The sequence below is a fragment of the Sparus aurata genome, chromosome 23 (assembly GCF_900880675.1).
Source record: "Sparus aurata chromosome 23, fSpaAur1.1, whole genome shotgun sequence".
Classification (NCBI taxonomy): domain Eukaryota; kingdom Metazoa; phylum Chordata; class Actinopteri; order Spariformes; family Sparidae; genus Sparus; species Sparus aurata.
In genome coordinates this window covers 1,532,173-1,551,359 of record NC_044209.1, presented here as the reverse complement: position 1 = coordinate 1,551,359, position 19,187 = coordinate 1,532,173, and the positions used below count along the sequence as shown (strand labels likewise).

Here is a 19,187-nt window from a genome sequence, read left to right as displayed (position 1 = left end):
CATCATAAAGCTCATTGAGAGAAGGCCAAGGGTTTGCAGTGCTGTCAACAAAGCAAAGGGTGGCTACTTTGAGGAATCTAAAATATGAAACATATTTAAACACACTTTTACGCTTTTTTGTTTACTACATAATTCCATATGTGTTCATTCATAGTTTTGATGCCTTCAGCGAGAATCTACAATGTAAATAGTCATGAAAATAAAGAAGAACCATTAAATGAGAAGGTGTGTCCAAACTTTTGACTGGTGTAGTGTATGTGTGTTCCTGGCTTCAGTCTCCTCTAGCGTCGCTGTGACTTTGTCTTCCAAAATGTTTGATTTGGTATTTTAGCCAATGGTCAGTCCTGATTGATTTCCCATCTGGCATTTTTTCTAAGTGGAAATCACAAGGCAGTTGCTATCACTTAAAGTTGACATACGTTTACAGCTTGCAGGGGATCTTTTATCAATCAAATTTAAGACCACTGTCTCTTTTGACCAACCAACCTGACAAACCACCTAGGGAGGAGAGGAAGAGATCCAGTAAAGGACCATGCTCATCTGGCTTGGATTTCAGGCTTTTTCTGGATAATGTGAAATGTGAAATGGACAAATTGGACTCAGGGTGGCTAAAAAACATGAAATCAGAAACTGTTGTGTCCACAGAGACCTGTCTCCACCACAACATCTTGCTCTGTATGGGTGTTTTGTATTCCCTTTTCTGTATGTTTGCACTTGCAAGCATGTTCATCTGAGATTAAAAAAAAAAATGTAGTCATTAATCATTATGATTTTGCCAATGTCTATGGCTCTCATTGTTAATTATCGGCCTGTTAGTATTCACTGCTCTGCTATGTTCCTTTAAATATAGCCTCTTTAATCCAGTGAGTATGGTCCATATCTTGTCTCTTACCTCTCCAGGAAAGCCTTGTCCGTTCAGGAGGTGCTCTGAACCCTGAGAGTCCTCGCTCCCAAAGTGGAGGCGGACCTCCTCCAGCCTATAGCTGTAACCCAGCGGGCCCCCGGAGATGTTTACCAGGTGGGCTTTGTCCGGCCGCAGGGACACGTGCTTTCCTGTGTTGTACATGGTGCCTCCAATCTACAGAGAGACAGATAGGTCAACCATATGCTCATTGTACTTTCATACATACCTCTGCACTCCTAAAGGTCCACTTTGTAATATTGTTGTCTCATTCACAACTCGTCAAACACTGTCACCTTGGATCTTGGGTCAGTCGCCATCCCGATGAGTCTGGAATGAGACAACTTTCATACAAGCTGAACCTTTGACCTTTGCAGGAATTTCCTACATGCTAACATCACTTGTTTTTTTAAAGCTGACTAGCTGTTGACTGCTGTTCAACATACTTTACTATGAGCTGGGATTAACAACAGAAACAGATGTTTAAAAGGGAATATGATCCCAAATCACTGGCATGCCGAATATTGTCACAAGACTCGTGTGTTTGGTGAAATATGGTTGGTAATATGTTGTAGAAATGTATGCTTACATATTACAGACATGGCAGATTTCATATTGCGATGAGACCACAGACGTCCTCTGCAATATTACAAATTACTATAGGTCTCCAGGTAGTACTAGTCCTGTGCAAATAGGGCTCTGCCTGGAAAAATTCAGTGTTGAGCACTAGAATGTTGCAACAATGCAGTGAAAATACAACCCGACTCCTTGGTGTAAAACACAATACACGCAGTGTAAATCACAATAAGAACCGAATGCAATCATTTACAAATGAACTGTATTCACTGACAACAGCTTAACAAAAGTGTTCGACTGACCCTTTCATCCATAATATTGCCACCTGTCACAAATGAACCTGTTTACCTGTGGAATTTTCCAAACATAAAACGTAAAAAAAAGTAAATATTTACAAAAATAAATGTAGTTGATGAGGTCAAACATTAAATATCTTGATGTTAAATATGTTGATGTTCAGCTGAGGAAGGACAAAAGAATTGGTTGATTGGGGCGCCGTTGAGCTCAGTTGGTAGAGCGGGCATCCCATGTGCTGAGGCTTTGCAGCGGACCTGGGTTCGACTCCTGGCCTGGGTCCCTTTGCTGCATGTCCATCCCCCTCTCTCGCTCCCTGTTTCCTGTCACCCTCTTCAGCTGTACTATCAAAAAGGCCAAAAAATACTTAAAAAAAAAGGATTAGCTGATTGTCATAGTCAGTTTTATTTCAGTTTTACACAATGTGGTGGCATCTTAAGTTTCTATTCAATGCAGCTCTAACAAGCCTCGTGTCTATTACCATGTGGGTGTTTCTTTTTATTATCATTGTCATTATTCTAAGTGTAACAAATGCTAAATGAAACTTTCACCCACCATGCTGTAATGAGCCCCATTTTGATTTTTAACATGGGTAATCCCATTGCTTCCAGCCCTAGCAGCTCCATGGCCCACTTGTGGAACGATGGCAGCTTTGTCTTTTGATGAAATACAGAATGGAAAAGTAGGATGTGCTTTGATGTGTGACAGGGATTCACTGCAACCTCTTTATTCATATCTTTCATGGAGACTTTAATGAGCTTACTGCCTGTGCCTAATTATGGAACAAGGGGACATTTCTGCTTCACTTGTTAACTCTGGATATTAATGTGATGCTATCCAGAGTTAAACAAAGTCAACCAGAGAAGGAGGCAACGTATGCTGTAGGCAGGACAAGAACGAGCACTACTAGTGTTGTTTTGTTGCCTGTGTGTGTTGGGTCATGTACTGTCAATGAAATTGGATAGGCCCATATCATATTAATAATAAAGTAATATGTAAAGGGTCTATTCAGCTGTTTTTTCCAATGGCCACGTTAAAGGACTTCGGACATTGTCCTGCCTCTCACAGCCAGTCATCCAACCGGTAAAGTTGCTCTTAGATTTATCATCACCAAAGTAAGATTCATTTCAAGTGTTGTAACCTGTCATGATCTGAAAAACAACCATATAGCTTGAAAATGAGAGCAGAACATTATGACCCATAGTTGTGGTTCAAGTTAGAGGCAGTGACTTCCCACATCTGGAATAATTTTTACGGCTGTAAAGGAGGGAGTGAGGAGAAGTAGTATAGAGTGGAGCAATCAGCACCCACACAACAAATAAGGCAACATACAAACAACTCAAGTAAAAAAAAAAAAAACATCGATAAGTAATGTGTTTGTCACAGTATGGTTAAAATGATTAATACATTTACTGCGTAGTTGTGTCTGATGACCTGCATGCACCTGCAGAATCCAAAACTAAAGCTCCTATGTTAGTAGGCCGGGAGCCAGGTCCACCCCTCAGGATGTTTTTTGCTACCTTTTTTCACTATTATTTCCTGTTATCCCATACATTGGGCCATCACAAGTTGATAACCTCCACCCCCAGCTCGGGGCCGTTTGGCCCCAGGGGCCAAAAAACCCACCTTTTGGGAAAATCTTCCGGCCAAATAATGTAATTGCATATATTGGTCAGATAAGTCTGAAATTTTGCATGGTGTATCCTGACACATAGGGGAAACTATCAGAATAATATTTTGGGGCATACTGCCTTTCTATTTTCAAATATAACCCTCAGTCTTTACCAAAAGACAAAAAAATGTGTGTCCGCCTGACAAATTGTCATCAAAGGTGATCCTTTTCAAGCATTTTATTATACATATCACTGCCTTACATGGATATGAAAAAACTTTTGTAGACACAAAAACACGTTTGTAGGCTTTAATTTAAGTCCAAGACTAAGACTAAGACCAAATGGGATTAAGCATGTGTTCCTGCATATAAACAATATCTAAAACAAGAGTTGAGACTTGAGTTATGTACTGCTATACTTTCTGAAGTTAATTACATGAAAACTGAATAATGTTACACCCCCAGGTGGACCAGGGTATCAGGATGCAACATAAAACAACAGATTAAGCAAAGGAGGGTTCAGTCACACAAAACCTAGTACCCAAATAAGAGATTTATTGAAGAACAAAGTCCAGGCAACACAATAAATAACAATGACTCAAGTGTGCAGTCTTTTATCAAGAAGCCAACCATCAATACAGTATATCCAAAACAAAATGCCTCACATCACGACAGTCAGAGTCAGAGCAAAAGACTCTGACACTGTCCTCATCCTACTGTATTATGCCAAGTCATCAACTTTGATATGGGAGATGGACTCATCAACATTAACCAGCTGGCTGAACATTACTTAGAGGAACATGAAGATTCTGAATCAGAACTCAGATCCCAGTACCCAGATCTTTGCTCAAGTGGGGAACTCTTGGGAGCTTGATGAGCGGATTCTCAGTAGTGTTGAAGAGTTCACCTGTCGCCTCTATGGTTTCAGTCATCTAATCAAGAAGGTTGATGAGGCAAGAGATATTTAAGTCAAGAAAATGTGTGGCTCAAGCCTTGAGCTTCGACAGGGTATCTCTGTGGACCTCTCCACCTTCCCACCCTGCAAGAGGGTCCTCTCACAGCACATGAGAAGAGTCAACTTCCAGGTATGCGTCTGGAAGAGGGCTCATGAGCACTACCTGGAGATCCCATCCCCTCTCGACAATGGATTTCATATAAACACAAAGACTGGCAAGCTAGAAGCACTATGGTTTGAGGGTGACGTCAACCCCAAAGCCCTTGTCGATGTTTTGGCAGAAGAGGAAAAATATGAAGATGACTTAGCAGATGAACTCCATACAAATATGGATGAGGTGGAGGAGGAGGAGGAAGAAACTGATGATTAAAATCCAGTTCTATCATTGTACTTTTATTATCAGCTAATGGATCTCAGCACATAGACATCACACATGTCTTCTGCGCAGAGCAGCCAAACTATACTAGAATCCTCACACCTACTGGGTTCATTTCATAAATACTTTAAGGACACATCCTGGATCAGAGAAATGGTATCAGTTTAGCCAGACCACATACCCCAGACAAATGCTGCCACACTGAGAAAGCAATGAAAGAGACTTCATAAATAAATATTCATGAATAAGTCTTCTGGGACATATTCTACACTAATACAAGATGGTAAGAAGCTACAGCATAGATAAGCAGCAAAAAGGCCTAGTGTTTTGTTTTATGTTTGAGCTGTATTTTAGTGTCTCCATTTGGCTATATAATGTCTATCTATAGTCAGGGTTCCCACCCATTTTCATGGACAAAATTGCAAAACTTTTCCATGACTTTTCAAGGACCCATAATACAATTTCCATGACCATTCACAACCTATATAAGTACACAAACAGAACTGTATAGTATGAAAACTAAACGGTAAACCTTTTTCAACCTCTAATAGGTGGTTATGTTCATATTCACTTCAAATACTTCAAACTACAGACAGAGTCAATGCATTGTCCTTTATTAAAAAGAAAAAAAAAGCTTTACAAGCACTCAATCAATCAATCTGGCACTGGCTTTCAAGCATGAGGGAAAACAGATATTATTGTATTATCAGCGTATTCTTAATGCATTTGATTATGAACTAATGTCTGAATGCAAATCTGAAAAACAATGTGGAAACACATAGGCTTAAGCTCAGACTTATATAATAATATTTCTTAAAATTTCTTTCCAACATCAGGTAAATGTATTCTTAATGCATTGTCAACTCAAAAAAGGGTTTCAACAAAATATACCATCATGGTCGGCTAGTGATCAGAAGGTCACTGGTTCAAATCCCAGTTCCGGGCTGAGCTGAGCTGCATGTCGAAGTGCCCTTGAGCAAGATAATATACCCCAAATTGCTCCTGATGTGCAGATGGTACCTTGCATAGCGGCCATCAATGAGTTCCCTGCGATGAGCTTGCAACTTGTTCAGGGAGTACCCCGCCCTTGCCCAGAGACAGCTGGGATTGGCTCCAGCAAAAACCCTCCGCAACCCCATAAAAAGGTTGAAGCGGTTACGGACGATGGATGGATGGATGGGTGGATGGTTTGTTTGAACTCATCACCCAGGTCTACGCCTTCATTTTTTAAAATTTCTCTTCAATATCCTTGCCTAAATCTGACAGGCTTGCTCTCTTGCTTTTTTGCTGAGTGCCGCAGGCTATTTGACTTAACAATAAATGTCATATTTTGTGTCGCCTCTGCCTTCTCTGCAATTTATCATAAGACCGCTCAAGTTGTTGAATGTCTGACTCAAGCCATATTCTTTTTGCTTCAGTTCCTGAAGTTCATCTGCCAAGCTCTTCTTTTTGTCAGCACTGTATTTGCTTTGTTTTTCTTTTTTCTTGTCATCAAGGTATGCAACATACCTTTTGTCTAGCGCATGAAGTAGACATCTGAAGCTCCTTGGTGATGGCGACTTTCTCAATGCCACCAGCAGCCCTGATGCTATCAACAATGACCCGCTGTGCAACTACTGACTCTTCCTTCATATTCTCCATCATGACTTGCTTGTTCACTGAAAACCCTCGCCCCACACTGGCTTGTCCATGGGACATGACCGAGAGAATTTGGATCACATCCCAAAGACTTCTCCATCCAGACTGAGGTGCAATGGTCTTGTGGAGCAGCATGTCCAGATGGTCAGACTTGGGTTCAAAATTAGCAAATGCACGAGATGCTGCTGCAACATCAGGGAATTCTCTGAATTCTTGTTACACTTTGTCACAAATTGATGCACTCACTTGGCTAGCAGCAACCAGTAATGAAGGACTCCTTTCATCTTCTCCACACAGAGTTCCTTCTTGGAAACCATCAGCCTAGGGTCAAGACACTGAATATTTCTTACCAGCAGGTGGTTCACTGGAGCCTTAAGTAGGAGTTTAGCCAGGAGAGTTGTAAGAAAGGCCTTGGTTTCCATTCTTATGTCTAGCACCTGCCTCTCTGTGATTTTGTTTGCGCTTCTGAGCTGTCTGATGGACGTTTCTGCTACAAATCCAACGTCAAATTTGGTAGCATCCCCGTGGAGGACCCTGACCTTGTCCTTCATAAACCGCTTGATAAGCCCTTATAACAAAGACAAAACAAGGACAAAGACCCTATGACCCCACCCTACAAAATTAATTCAAAATATTTTCAGATTGACATGAGGACCATCCAACGACAGTTGAACGAGATGTTTCACTCCAATCCCATCAAGAACGGGCATCATCACGTGCAGTTGCAGGACCAAAAAACTCAGAGCCAACATACGGCGTCCGCACCTCTCTACCATCCCAAATGCGAACATGTAAGTCCATCTGTTTCCGTTGCAATTCATGGTTCCTTGACTCATCAAATGGCATCACATATCCAGTTTGTCTTGATATCTCTCTAACAAGGAGAGATTTGAATTAAGGTGCAACACCGAACATGTTCGGCTTTGGTGCTCCCACATGTAAACTGTCTAGCGATCTCACTGTCTGGGAACATTCTCGAAAATAGGCCCCCGACACTGCTGCAGGAATTGTATGAATAATGCGAATTTGCCACCTTAAGTGCTCAAAGTGTCTCTACAACTAAAGTTGTGGTAGCAATGGGTGCAGGTATTACATTTAAAGTACTTTGCTTAGCTATAGCAACTGTGCTCATTTTGGAGACAGACCCTGATCCACTTGCTGGTCTTGCCATGGTTTTCATCAAGGTGAAAAACGCCTGGACTGTTAGGCCATCTCTCGCGGTCTTCTCGTGTGGATGTGTTTCGTTCCCTTAGTATGACTTGTGAGGGCTGCCTCAACCATATTGCTAACATCAAAGCTCTTTTTGCAAAGCTTACATCTCGCACGTTGGTCATTCTCTTGTTCGGTTTTTAACCAAAGTTTGTATCCGTCTTTAGAAAGCCACGAAATATTAAATGCATACTTGCCCGGCACTATTCAAACATCGTTTCAGCTAGCTGGCATACGTGAAGGGAGAAACAGAACACACAGAGAAAGAAAGCAACGTAACGTGACGTGCAGTTGTCATGTGTCGTCGCATATTAGGGCTGACAGCCCTGACACAGAGCAGCGACACTGAGAGCTGAGGAGAGGAACTCCTCTAACTATGCTCTTTACTGCAAGTGCAATAAAACCTTTCCAAGTAAAAAATCAATACTTTATCAATACACCTGTTCAACATACAGATACAGATACATCATCACTTATTTTCCTGCGGCCAGTTAGTCATTTGTTGGTATGTGATGCTGCAGGTGGTACACTGGGCTGTGTTCTGCTGCCTGGCAACCAAGGTCTCTGTTTACAAACCGCTACCAGCAAATCCTACCATTCCTGTCATCATCGTCATCATCATCATCATCGTCATCGTCATCATCATCATCATCATCATCATCATAATAATAATAATAATAATAATAATAATAATAATAATACATTTTATTTAAAAGCGCGTTTCTAAATACTCAGACACTGTACAGAAAACAAATATCAAATCAGCAAAACAATAGAAAAGAGTACACTAAAAACACATTAGACTGAGCTAAACTTTAAAAGCCATTTTAAAAAGGTGTGTTTTTGTCCGTGATTTGAATGTTTGAGGGTCAGTACAGTCATGGATGTGTTTGGGGAGAGAGTTCCAGAGGGTGGGGGCAGCTACAGAGAAGGCTCTGTCTCCCCAGGTTCGTTGCTTGGTCCTGGGAGGTGGAGTCAGGAGGTTTGCATCAGATGAGCGGAGGCTGCATGATGGATTGTGGTGATGGAGCAAGTCAGTGAGGTAGGAAGGGGCCTGGTTATGGAGGGCTTTGTGTGTGAGGAGGAGTGATCTGATCAAGGGTGGGGGTGTGGGTAAGCAGGCGTGCAGTGGAGTTTTGGATGTACTGTAGTTTATTTATAGTTTTGGATGGTGTGCCATAGAGGATGCTGTTGCAGTAGTCGATTCTGGAGGTGATGAAGGCGTGGATGAGGGTTTCGGCAGCAGAGGAGGAGAGTGATGGGCGGAGTCGGGCAATGTTCTTTAGGTGGAAGAAGGCAGTTCTGGTGTTTTGGTTGATGTGATGTTCAAATGAGAGGTTATTGTCAAAGATGACTCAGAGGTTGCGACTGTGGGGGGATGGAGACTATGGAAGCAAATTTGTACCATAATTCAAATTAAAATGCATTTACAGAAATGCTTTTTCATTTTCAGAATGTAGCTGCATTTTTTGACTCATAAATAAAATCAGTAATAAATCATCCAAATTGCATTTTCATTTTCAGATTGTAGCTGCATTTTTTGACTCATAAATAAAATTAGTAATAAATCATCCAAATTGCATTTTCATTTTCTTCTTCAAGACTGCTCATTTTGTAACTTAATTCAAATGATAAAGAAAAGGACATTTAAGATTTAATATTCAAAAGATGGCCCAGCAAATAGGTACCAAAATTCAATTTGAAATGTCAAATTTGAAAATTAAAATGCATTAGCAGAAATGCTTTTTCATTTTAAAGTCAGAGCTGCATTTTCTGACTCATAAATAAAATTAGTAATAAATCATGGCGATCACCGTAAATGTTAGAGCATTTTCGCACTGGAAAAAAAATGTGCGGCTGATTTAACCAAGCAAACGCAAACCATGGCTGGCTTGACCGCAGTACAGAACTGGACATGGTGGTGATTTCCCCGCTGTTTCTGAAAACATGTACCACAGTCTATGCTACCGACACAGCCTTCACACTCTCCTCTTGTCCCTTCTCTTGCTCCAGTGTCGAATAAGCACACCGCCGCCCCCTAACGTAGCTGCGTAGCACGGTCGGTCAGACTGGGGGCTGAAGAAGAAGAGAGGCCGCTGACGTCACTCTCCTGCGCCGCTTGGGATTGCGAATTCAAATTGATTTTTGGACCTTTTTTTGCGGGGGGAGGGCTTCAAAATGAAAAAGCAGTTTTCTTTGTCTTTGTGACAAAATGAGCAGTCTTCAAGAAGAAAATTAAAATGCAATCTGGATGATTTATTACTACTTATTACTGCTCTGACTTTGAAATGAAAAAGCATTTCTGCTAATGCATTTTAATTTTCAAATTTGACATTTCAAATTGAATTTTGGTACCTATTTGCTGGGCCATCTTTTGAAAATTAAATCTTAAATGTCCTTTTCCTTATCATTTGAATTAAGTTACATAATGAGCAGTCTTGAAGAAGAAAATGAAAATGCAATTTGGATGATTTATTACAAATTTTATTTATGAGTCAAAAAATGCAGCTCTGACTTTGAAATGAAAAAGCATTTCTGCTAATGCATTTAAATTTTCAAATTTGACATTTTAAATTGAATTTTGGTACCTATTTGCTGGGCCATCTTTTGAATATTACATCTTAAATGTCCTTGTCTTTATCATTTGAATTAAGTTACAAAATGAGCAGTCTTGAAGAAGAAAATGAAAATGCAATTTGGATGATTTATTACTAATTTTATTTATGAGTCAAGAAATGCAGCTACATTCTGAAAATGAAAAAGCATTTCTGTAAATGCATTTTAATTTGAATTATGGTACAAATTTGCTTCCATAGAGACAGGGTGGAGTTGTCAATGGTGAGGTGGAAACTGTCTGTGGTTTTGGTGAGGGATTTGGGGCTGATAATGATGAGGTCTGATTTGTCACAGTTGAGTTTGAGGAAGTTGGTCTGCATCCAGGATTTGATGTTGGTGAGGCAGTTGGAGAGAGTGGATGGTGGAGATATGAGAGCAGATGAGGGAAAGGGATTGCAGGAGGGGGCAGGAGAGGAGGACAGGTTGTGTTAGATGGTGTCAATTTTTGTCTGAAAGAATGAAAGAAAGGAGTTGCCTTTGTCAGTGGTGAATGAGTTGGAGGTGTTGTCGCTGGGCTTGAGGAGTTTATTTACTGTAGAAAACAGAGCCTTGGGGTTGGTGGAGCCAGAGTGTATGAGGTGAGAGTAGTAGGCGGACCGGGTAGTGTTGAGGGCATCCTTGTACTGCTGGAGGTAATCTGTAAAAATTTGAAGATGAACAGTTAAACCAATTTTCTTGTTAAGTCTTTCAAGCTGTCGTTTGCATGATTTCATTTTGTGCAGTTGAGGAGTGTACCAGGGGGCAGAGTGGGTGAATGAGACAGTTTTGGTTTTGATGGGAGCCAGCTGATTCAGACAGGAGGAAAGTGTTTCGTTGTAGAATTTGGTGAGGTCAGAGGGGTTATTAGTTAGCGGTGGGGGGAGGCAGATATTTTACTGGCAAGACAGGCTGAAAGGGCTGAAGGGGAGATGGATTTGAGGTTTCTAAAAGATATTGTCCATTTTTTTCTTATTGGTGGGAATGGGGATGTCAATGTCCATGATGATTGCCAGGTGGTCGGAGATGTTGAGGTTGAAGCTAGAGAGGTGATGTAAGGTGAGACCAGTCGAGCAGACCCGATCCAGGATGTGACCACGGCTGTGGGTGGGAAAGTAACATGTTGGGTGAAGTTGAAGCAGTGTAGTAGTTCCAGGAATTCAGTGGCAGAATTGCAGTCTGTGTCGATGTGGATATTGAAATCTCCCAGAAGAAGAACTGAAGGTGAGATGGCAGATAACTGTGTTAGGAAGAGAGAAAGGAGCGGTTTGGTTTGAGAGGGCGGTAGATGATGGCAGTGACCAGAGGAGTGGGACCAGAGAGTTTGAAAGTGAGATATTCAAAGGAGTGAGCAGCACGGATGGAGATAGTGGATGTTTTGATGTCCTTCCTGTAAATTGCTGAGACACCACCTCCCCGCCCGTCAGGTCGGGGTTTGTCCATATAAGTGTATCCTTTGGGTGTGGTCTGGTTGAGTGAAAAGTAGTCCATAGGTTTGTGCCAGGTTTCAGTGATGCAGAGGAAATCCAGGTTATTGTCAGTTATGAATTCATTCAGAATGAGACTTTTATTGTTGAGTGAGCGGGTGTTGAGCAAAGCCAGTTTCAGGTGACGTTGCTTCGTGATGGGTTGTGAGGAGCAAGTAAGGGGGCGGAGTTGAAAAGTTGGAGTTGAACATACGACCAGAGCCTCTGTGTGGAGGATGGCAAAGTAGTCCAGTTTCTCGGAGAACGTCGATGCTGTTCCGGCGCAGATGGTTGTTGAGTAAGTGGAGGTTGGAGGTGGAGTACAGCGACCATGATCCAGGTGTGGAGCGCTAGCACGGACCTAGTGTCAGCTTGTGGCCATGAGCCAGGTGTCTGTGGAAGGAGCGGTAACGTGTACCCCAAAAGTATCAACGGGATGATCCACAGCATAACCACAGCAGACGATCAGTAGTCCGTAAAGAGGAGAGGGGCCCCCAGCCTGCTAGTCCGGCTATGGACTTGTTATGTTACATGACGTGGAAGGTTATCCACTGTAACAATTAATTTCATTTCATACAACAAAATTCCATGACTTTTAGAAAACTTTAAAGAATTTTACTAATTACATGACCTTTCCTGGCCTGGAAAATTAGATTTTAAAAAATCATGACTTTTCCATGTTTTCCATGACTGTGGGAACCCTGTATAGTTAGTAATGTTCTCTCTATTGATGGTTGGCTTCTAGATAACACACTGCACACTTGAGTCATTGTTATTCATTGTGTTGCCTGGACTTCAATATATCTCCTATTTGGGTACTAGGTTTTGTGTGACTAAACCGTCCTTTGATTAATCTGTTGTTTTATGTTGCACCCTGATACCCTGGTCCACCTGGGGGTTTAACATTATTCACTTTTTATGTAATTAACTTCAGAAAGTATAGCAGTACATAACTCAAGTCTCAACTCTTGTTTAAAATATTGTTAATATGCAAGAAAACATGCCTAATCCCATTTGGAACGGTAATGCTGAAAGTTCTGTTTTCTCCGATTTGAGGTACACTGGAGAACTTTGGTCATAGCAGGTGAAATCCTCTAGATAGAAAGGTCATTTTGGACTTAAACTGAAGCCTACAAATGTGGGAAGTTTTTCATATCCATGTAAGGCAGTGATATGTATAATAAAATGCTTGTAAATGATCACCTTTGATCCAATCCACTTTATTTATATAGCACGAGTTTAAACAAACACAAGGTTTCCAAAGTGCTGCACAAAAGGATAAAACAGAGATAAAAAAAATATGCATGTGTACACATAAAACAAATACAATTACATAAAAACACATAAAATCAACACTCTACGTGGTGTTAAAAGCCAAAGAAAAGAGGTGGGTTTTAAGAAGAGTTTTAAAATGAGACAAAGAAGAGGCCTGTCTAATGTGCAGCGGCAGACCATTCCAAAGCTTTGGAGCTGCAATGGCAAACGCTCAGTCCCCTCTGAGCTTAAGCCTAGCTTTAGGCACTGTCAGGAGCAGCTGGTCAGCTGACCTGAGAGATTGGCTGGGCATGTAGGGGTGCAGCCGCTCAGAGAGGTAAGGTGGGGCAAGGCCATTCAAGGCTTTAAAAGCAAGTAAAAGAATTTTAAAATGAATCCTAAAATGGACGGGCAGCCAGTGGAGTGAAGCTAAAATAGGTGAGATGTGCTCATATTTGCTTGTGCCAGTTAAAAGACGTGCAGCAGCATTTTGTACCAGTTGGAGATGCGCAAAGGAGGACTCACTAACCCCCATATAAAGTGCATTACAGTAATCCAGCCTAGTGGTCACAAAGGCGTGGATTACTGTCTCAAATTGTTGTCTCTGAAGGACTGGCTTAATTTTTGCCAGCTGCCTCAACTGGAAAAAGCTAGACTTCCCCACAGCTTTAATCTGGCTGTCAAATTTAAGGTCTGAGTCCACTTTTATGCCCAGATTGTTCACAATTGGCTTGTGATACTGTGCCAGAGAAACCAAGTCATCTTGGGGGAGGGTCACAGAAGTGCCACCAAAGACCATGACTTCTGTCTTCTCTTCATTAAAATTCAGAAACTTTAAAGACATCCAAGCTTTAATGTCATGTAAACACTTTAGCAGTGGTTTAACAGAGTAGGAATCAGCCTTTTTGAGGGGGACATAGATCTGGCTGTTATCCGCATAGCAATGAAAAGAAATGCCATGTTTCCTGAGAATAGAACCAAGTGGTAGAAGATAGAGAGAAAATAAAAGAGGGCCAAGCACAGAGCCCTGTGGGACCCCACATGAGAGAGGAGCAGTGGAGGACACAGTCATCAAGGCTGACACAGCAAGTCCGATGTGACAGGTAGGACCTGAACCACTCCAGTGCTGTGCCACTGATGCCCACCCACTGCCCCAAACGAACAATCAGGATTTCATGGTCCACTGTATCGAATGCTGCAGTCAAATCTAAAAGTACAAGGATAACACAGTGCCCAGAGTCAGTAGCTAAAAATATGTCATTAAAAACTCTTAAAAGCGCTGATTCTGTGCTGTGCAATGTTTTAAATCCAGATTGGAAAATCTCAAGAATATTTTGTTCATTTAAAAAGTCCATGAGCTGAGAATACACAATCTTCTCTAAGATTTTAGAGAAAAAAGGCAATTTGGAGATAGGCCTGTAATTTGCCAAAACAGCAGGGTCCAGTCCAGGTTTTTTTAGTAAAGGCTGCACAACTGCATGTTTAAGATTCACAGGGACTACTCCAGAGGACAGACTGCTATTAATAACTGTGAGACATGATGGCCCAATAGTAGGAAAAACCTCCTTAAATAATCGGGGTGGGACAGTATCATCCGGAGAACCTGAAAGCTTCAAATGACTCACAATCTCCTGCGCAACAGGCAGGGTCACAGGCTCAAATGTGTCCAACACAGCAGAGCAAGGGACAAACACTGAAGGATCAGAAGCAGGAGGTGAAATAAGTGCTCTGGTAGAAGTGACTTTGTCAATGAAGTAGTGAAGAAAGTTCTCACACATAGCAGGGTAGGCCTCAATTTCAGTCTGTGGTGCATTCAGAACACAGTTGATAACTTTAAACAGCACACGAGGCTTATGACAGTTTAAAAGAACAATATCAGAAAAATATTTTCTTTTAGCCTTTTTCACAGTGGATTGGTAATGACGCCAGCAATCCCTCAGTATTTGAAAAGACACTTGCAATTTGTCCTTTTTCTACTTTCGTTCAGCTCTTCGACAATCCTGTCTGGCAGTGCGGGTTGTTTCATTCAGCCAGGGCTCTGATTTAGCTTTCTGCTGCCTGATCTTTAATGGAGCTGCAAAGTCCATGGCAGTTTGACAGGTGTTGCGAAGCCCTGCGTTAAGGGCCTCTGTGTCCTCAGACACAGGCTCAGGAATGCGGAGACGTGAGCAGCAGCGGAAGGGTTAAAACCTCGACATCTGCGAGCAGCAGCACGAGGTTTAACTGTGGGACAGCAAACAGCAGCTTCAAAAAGTACAGGCATATGATCCGAGAAAAAGGCGTCACAGACCTCCAGGTTAAGAACAGGCAGACCATAAGATAAAACCAAGATCCAGTGTGTGACCACGTTCATGTGTAGGCCCAAGCACAGACTGCATGAGATTAAAAGAGTCAATGATGTTTGAAAGTCTCGTGCCAAAGGGTTTTCAGGGCAACACACATGAATATAACAATCTCCAAAAATAAGGACCCGGTCATATTTGGGCATGATATCAGCCAAGAACTCCGAAAAATTTGTTAAAAAGTCTCTGTTATATTTGGGAGGCCGGTAGACCACAGCACACAGCACCGTGTGAGAATGCCCCAGCTCAAACAGACTGAGCTCAAAGCTGGTGAAGGAGGATGACAGTGATAACTGTTTACATTTAAAGTCACTCTCTGTCCTCGCCTCCCTTAATAAGACCAGTGAACAGTGAACAGTCGCAATTCCTCCTCCTCGGCCAGACGTCCGCGGAGAGTTAAAAAAACAGCACTCATCAGGTAAAAGTTCGGTGAAGACACTGGACTCACCAACACTCAGCCAGGTCTCGGAGATAAAGAGGAAATCCAGTTCCCGGGATAAGAAGAAATCCTTAAGGATAAATGATTTCCTTCCTGGCGTTTTGCCAGGCCGAACCTGGCAGGTCAGGGCAAACAGCTGACACAGAGGCCGCAGATTCCCCAGATTTACTCCGCACCAGTGGAGACAGGGAGAGCAGGGTCCGCGGGGCTGGAACATCCCATATGAGCCCGCCACCGGTAACAACCAGGCAGCGACAGCGTCAAGTGAACATCCAGAGATACAAAGGCGAGGCCCCGCTTCATATCCTCTTTGATTAAAACGAACCAACCCGGCCCTCAGCCTCACCAGACAGCCACTGCGTTTACCCCGGCGGCGGTGGCGTTTTCGCCGAGGAGGTGGTGCTGGAGTGCGGCAGAGGTATGACGGGAAGTCAGAGAGGAAAGGAGGAGTTTTTGTCCATAACTATCAAAGTTGACCAGATTTTTGGCGGATATTCTCAGATCTAGCAACGTTTGGCAATCATAAACCAGCAGAGTGTTGACGGTATGTGAAACAAGTGTTACAAGAAACAGAAACACACACAATAGTCGGAGCAGCTGACTGCCCGTCTCACACACTGGTGCCATCTTGTTCTGATATCAATACATCTGTCGTTTGCAGAAACGTGCCCGTAGAAGCACGTTTCTGCAAACGATTGATGACAATTTGTCAGGCGGACACACATTTTTTCGTCTTTTGGGAAAAACTGAGGGTGATATTTGAGAATAGAAAGGCAGTAAGCCCCATTATTCTGATAGTTTCCCCTATGTTTCAGGATACACCATGCAAAATTTCAGACTTATCTGACCCAATGATGGGTCCTCCTGCATCCCTCTCATCTTCTCCCCTCCAGCCTCGGCTGTTAGGAGAGAAGATGAGAGGGATGCAGGTGGACCCATCATTGGTGTCATGGTGCTTGGACTATCTATCCTCCAGACCACAATTTGTACGCCTGCAGAACGGGGTCTCTGATACAATCCAGAGCAGCACAGGGGCTCCACAAGGGACTGTCCTGGCCCTGTTCCTGTATACCATCTACATATAGCATCACCGGTGGATGCTTCCTCCAGAAATTTTCTGACGACACAGTCATCACTGGTCTTATTAAGGGAGGCGAGGACAAAGAGTACAGAAGTGTAATCAGGGACTTTGTGATGTTGAGATAAAGTTGGTTTTTGTCACTCCAGTCCACAAAGACCAAGGAGATGGTTGTGGAATTTAGGAAGAGGATCCAACCTGTGCCTGCACCAATTTGCATCCAGGACGCCGAGGTGGAAGTTGTGTCTAGCCACAGATACCACGGTGTTCAGCTGGACAACAAGTTGGATTGGCGGATTCATGTGGAGACAGTGTGCAAAAAAGGGCAAAGTCGACTCTACTTCTTGAGAAGGCTGAGGTCATTCAACATCTGTCAACCCCTATTGCACACTGTCTACCACTCAGTAGTGGCCAGTGCTCTGTTCTTTGCGGTGGGGTGCTGGGGAGAAGGGTCACGCTCAGCAGATAGGAACAGAGTAGATAAAATCATTAAAAAGGCCAGCTCTGTGGTGAACTCTAAACTGGACACTGTCCAGCAGGTGGCAGAAGACAGGATGCTGTCTAAGATGAGGCCAATCTTGAGGAACCCCTCTCACCCACTCAGTGCACTGGGGTTGATCAAAAGGAGCACCTTCAGTGAAAGACTGATCATGCCAGGGTGCAAGTCAGAGCGCAGCAGGAGGTCCTTTCTCCCTGCTGCAATAAAACTTTTTAACGAGCACTTGTGACCCTGGCACGGACAGGGTGAATGTTTTTTAACCTTATTTATGTATGTTTAACTTTATTTATGTATGTAAGCATGTGTGACTACTAATGGCTGGAGCAATGAAGCAATTTCCTGTCAAGGATTAATAAAGTACCCAACCAACCTAAATGTTTATGCAGTTGCGGTACCCTAATTTATGCAATTACATCATTTTGCAGGAAGCTTTTCCCAAAAAGTTTTTTTTTTGGACCCTGAGGCCAAACGGCTCCGAGCTGGGGGTGGAGGTTATCAACTTGCGATGGCCCAATGTATGGGATAACAGGAAATAATAGTGAAAAAAAGGTAGCAAAAAACATCCTGAGGGATGGACCTGGCTCCCGGCCAATAGTATTCTCACTGGACAGTACAACAATAATGAGTGAAAGTATACAGTATACAGTACAGTGTAAAGCATTATTCCCTCAGCGGTAAAACCAAAAGCAACCCTCAAAATATATTCCATTAATAACGCTATATGTTGCACATTTTTCTATGGGTTAAAATTATGATAACAACAATAACATTATTCATATAGCACCTTTAAATCACAGTTACAAAATGACAAATAAACCGAAGAGTAGCTGAGAGGATTTCAAGCTACGGCCTAGTATATATTATTTAGAAGGTCCGCCAAGTATCTGCCATACCATGCAGGTCAAAGCTGAAATTAAAATCAGTTCTACAATGTACAGGCATATGGAAGCTGGAGTACGGTAGACAGGATCGTGCAATGACATTTGGTTAAAAGTCTGGTGGCTGCATCTCGGCATTACAAAAATCCAGATGAGATGTGATGAGCATGAAATACTTTGATCGGTAAAAGTTATAAAGCTTTTTCGAGAGAGAGAGAGAGAGAGTCTTGACCTAAAATAATGGTTCTTAGCAGCGGGTACTATATGTTGAGCTCAAAGCCACGAAGAGTTAAAATGAAGAAAATGTTCTTCCATCCAATCTGCCAGGAAAGATAAGTAATTCCAAAGATTTATAGGACAAGTGGCCCACATGCTATTATCCACTATGCAAAAGCAGCACTAATCAAGCAGAACTAGCAAATAAGCATTCACTTGCATCAACCTGCATCAAGAAATCACTGATGACTCTTATAAGGGCGTTCACTGTGTTGTGTGGCTGTACAGTGAGGTTGTGTTTACTGTCTTCTTCAGATGGTCTAATATGAGTGCAGGCCCCTGTGCCTAGTTTTGTCCTGTTAAAGTGATTCTGTTTGTGTGGATTAAAGCAGTTTTTTCCTGTTGTTCATATGGCCCATGAGCTGGATGTTGTCAATTCCTCACCAATGCCCTTGGCAACCATTAATGCTTTTTACCAGCATGCAGACCGTATTCATTATACATATTATATGACATTTGTTGCATTCACATATTCAGTTCTGCAGCTTGCATATAATAAATTAGGAGAAGCACTCAGCTGCGGTGTAATTGTAGTATGCCACTGCTGGGGTAGTATGAAATTAAATCATTACTCACCAGCCTGAATCTATTCACAGTGTAATCCTTAAAGAAAAGCTCAACATCATTATAAAAGAGCCAAAGGATTTAGAATGTAAAAATGACTTTTTCACTCCTCTACGACAACAGGTTCAGTGACAGGTAGCATAGGGGACAAGCACTTTCCCAAGTCTGTACTATACAGGGATATATTTTAAAGAATTGCATTCTTAACCTAAAGCCTTTTAATTCACACTTGTATGCT

At 42.2% G+C, this 19,187-nt stretch overlaps 1 protein-coding gene across 1 annotated transcript in view; it reads right to left on the bottom strand.

Moving 5' to 3' along the window:
• Nucleotides 1-151: 151 nt before the first annotated feature.
• Nucleotides 152-19,187, bottom strand: part of LOC115576283 (carbonic anhydrase-related protein 10-like) — a 290,975-nt gene continuing 271,939 nt past the window's right edge. The window contains exon 5 of the mRNA XM_030408808.1: nt 152-1,078. Within this exon, the coding sequence (XP_030264668.1) occupies nt 758-1,078 (321 nt within the window). The 3' untranslated portion in view covers nt 152-757. The remainder of the gene's footprint in view (nt 1,079-19,187) is intronic.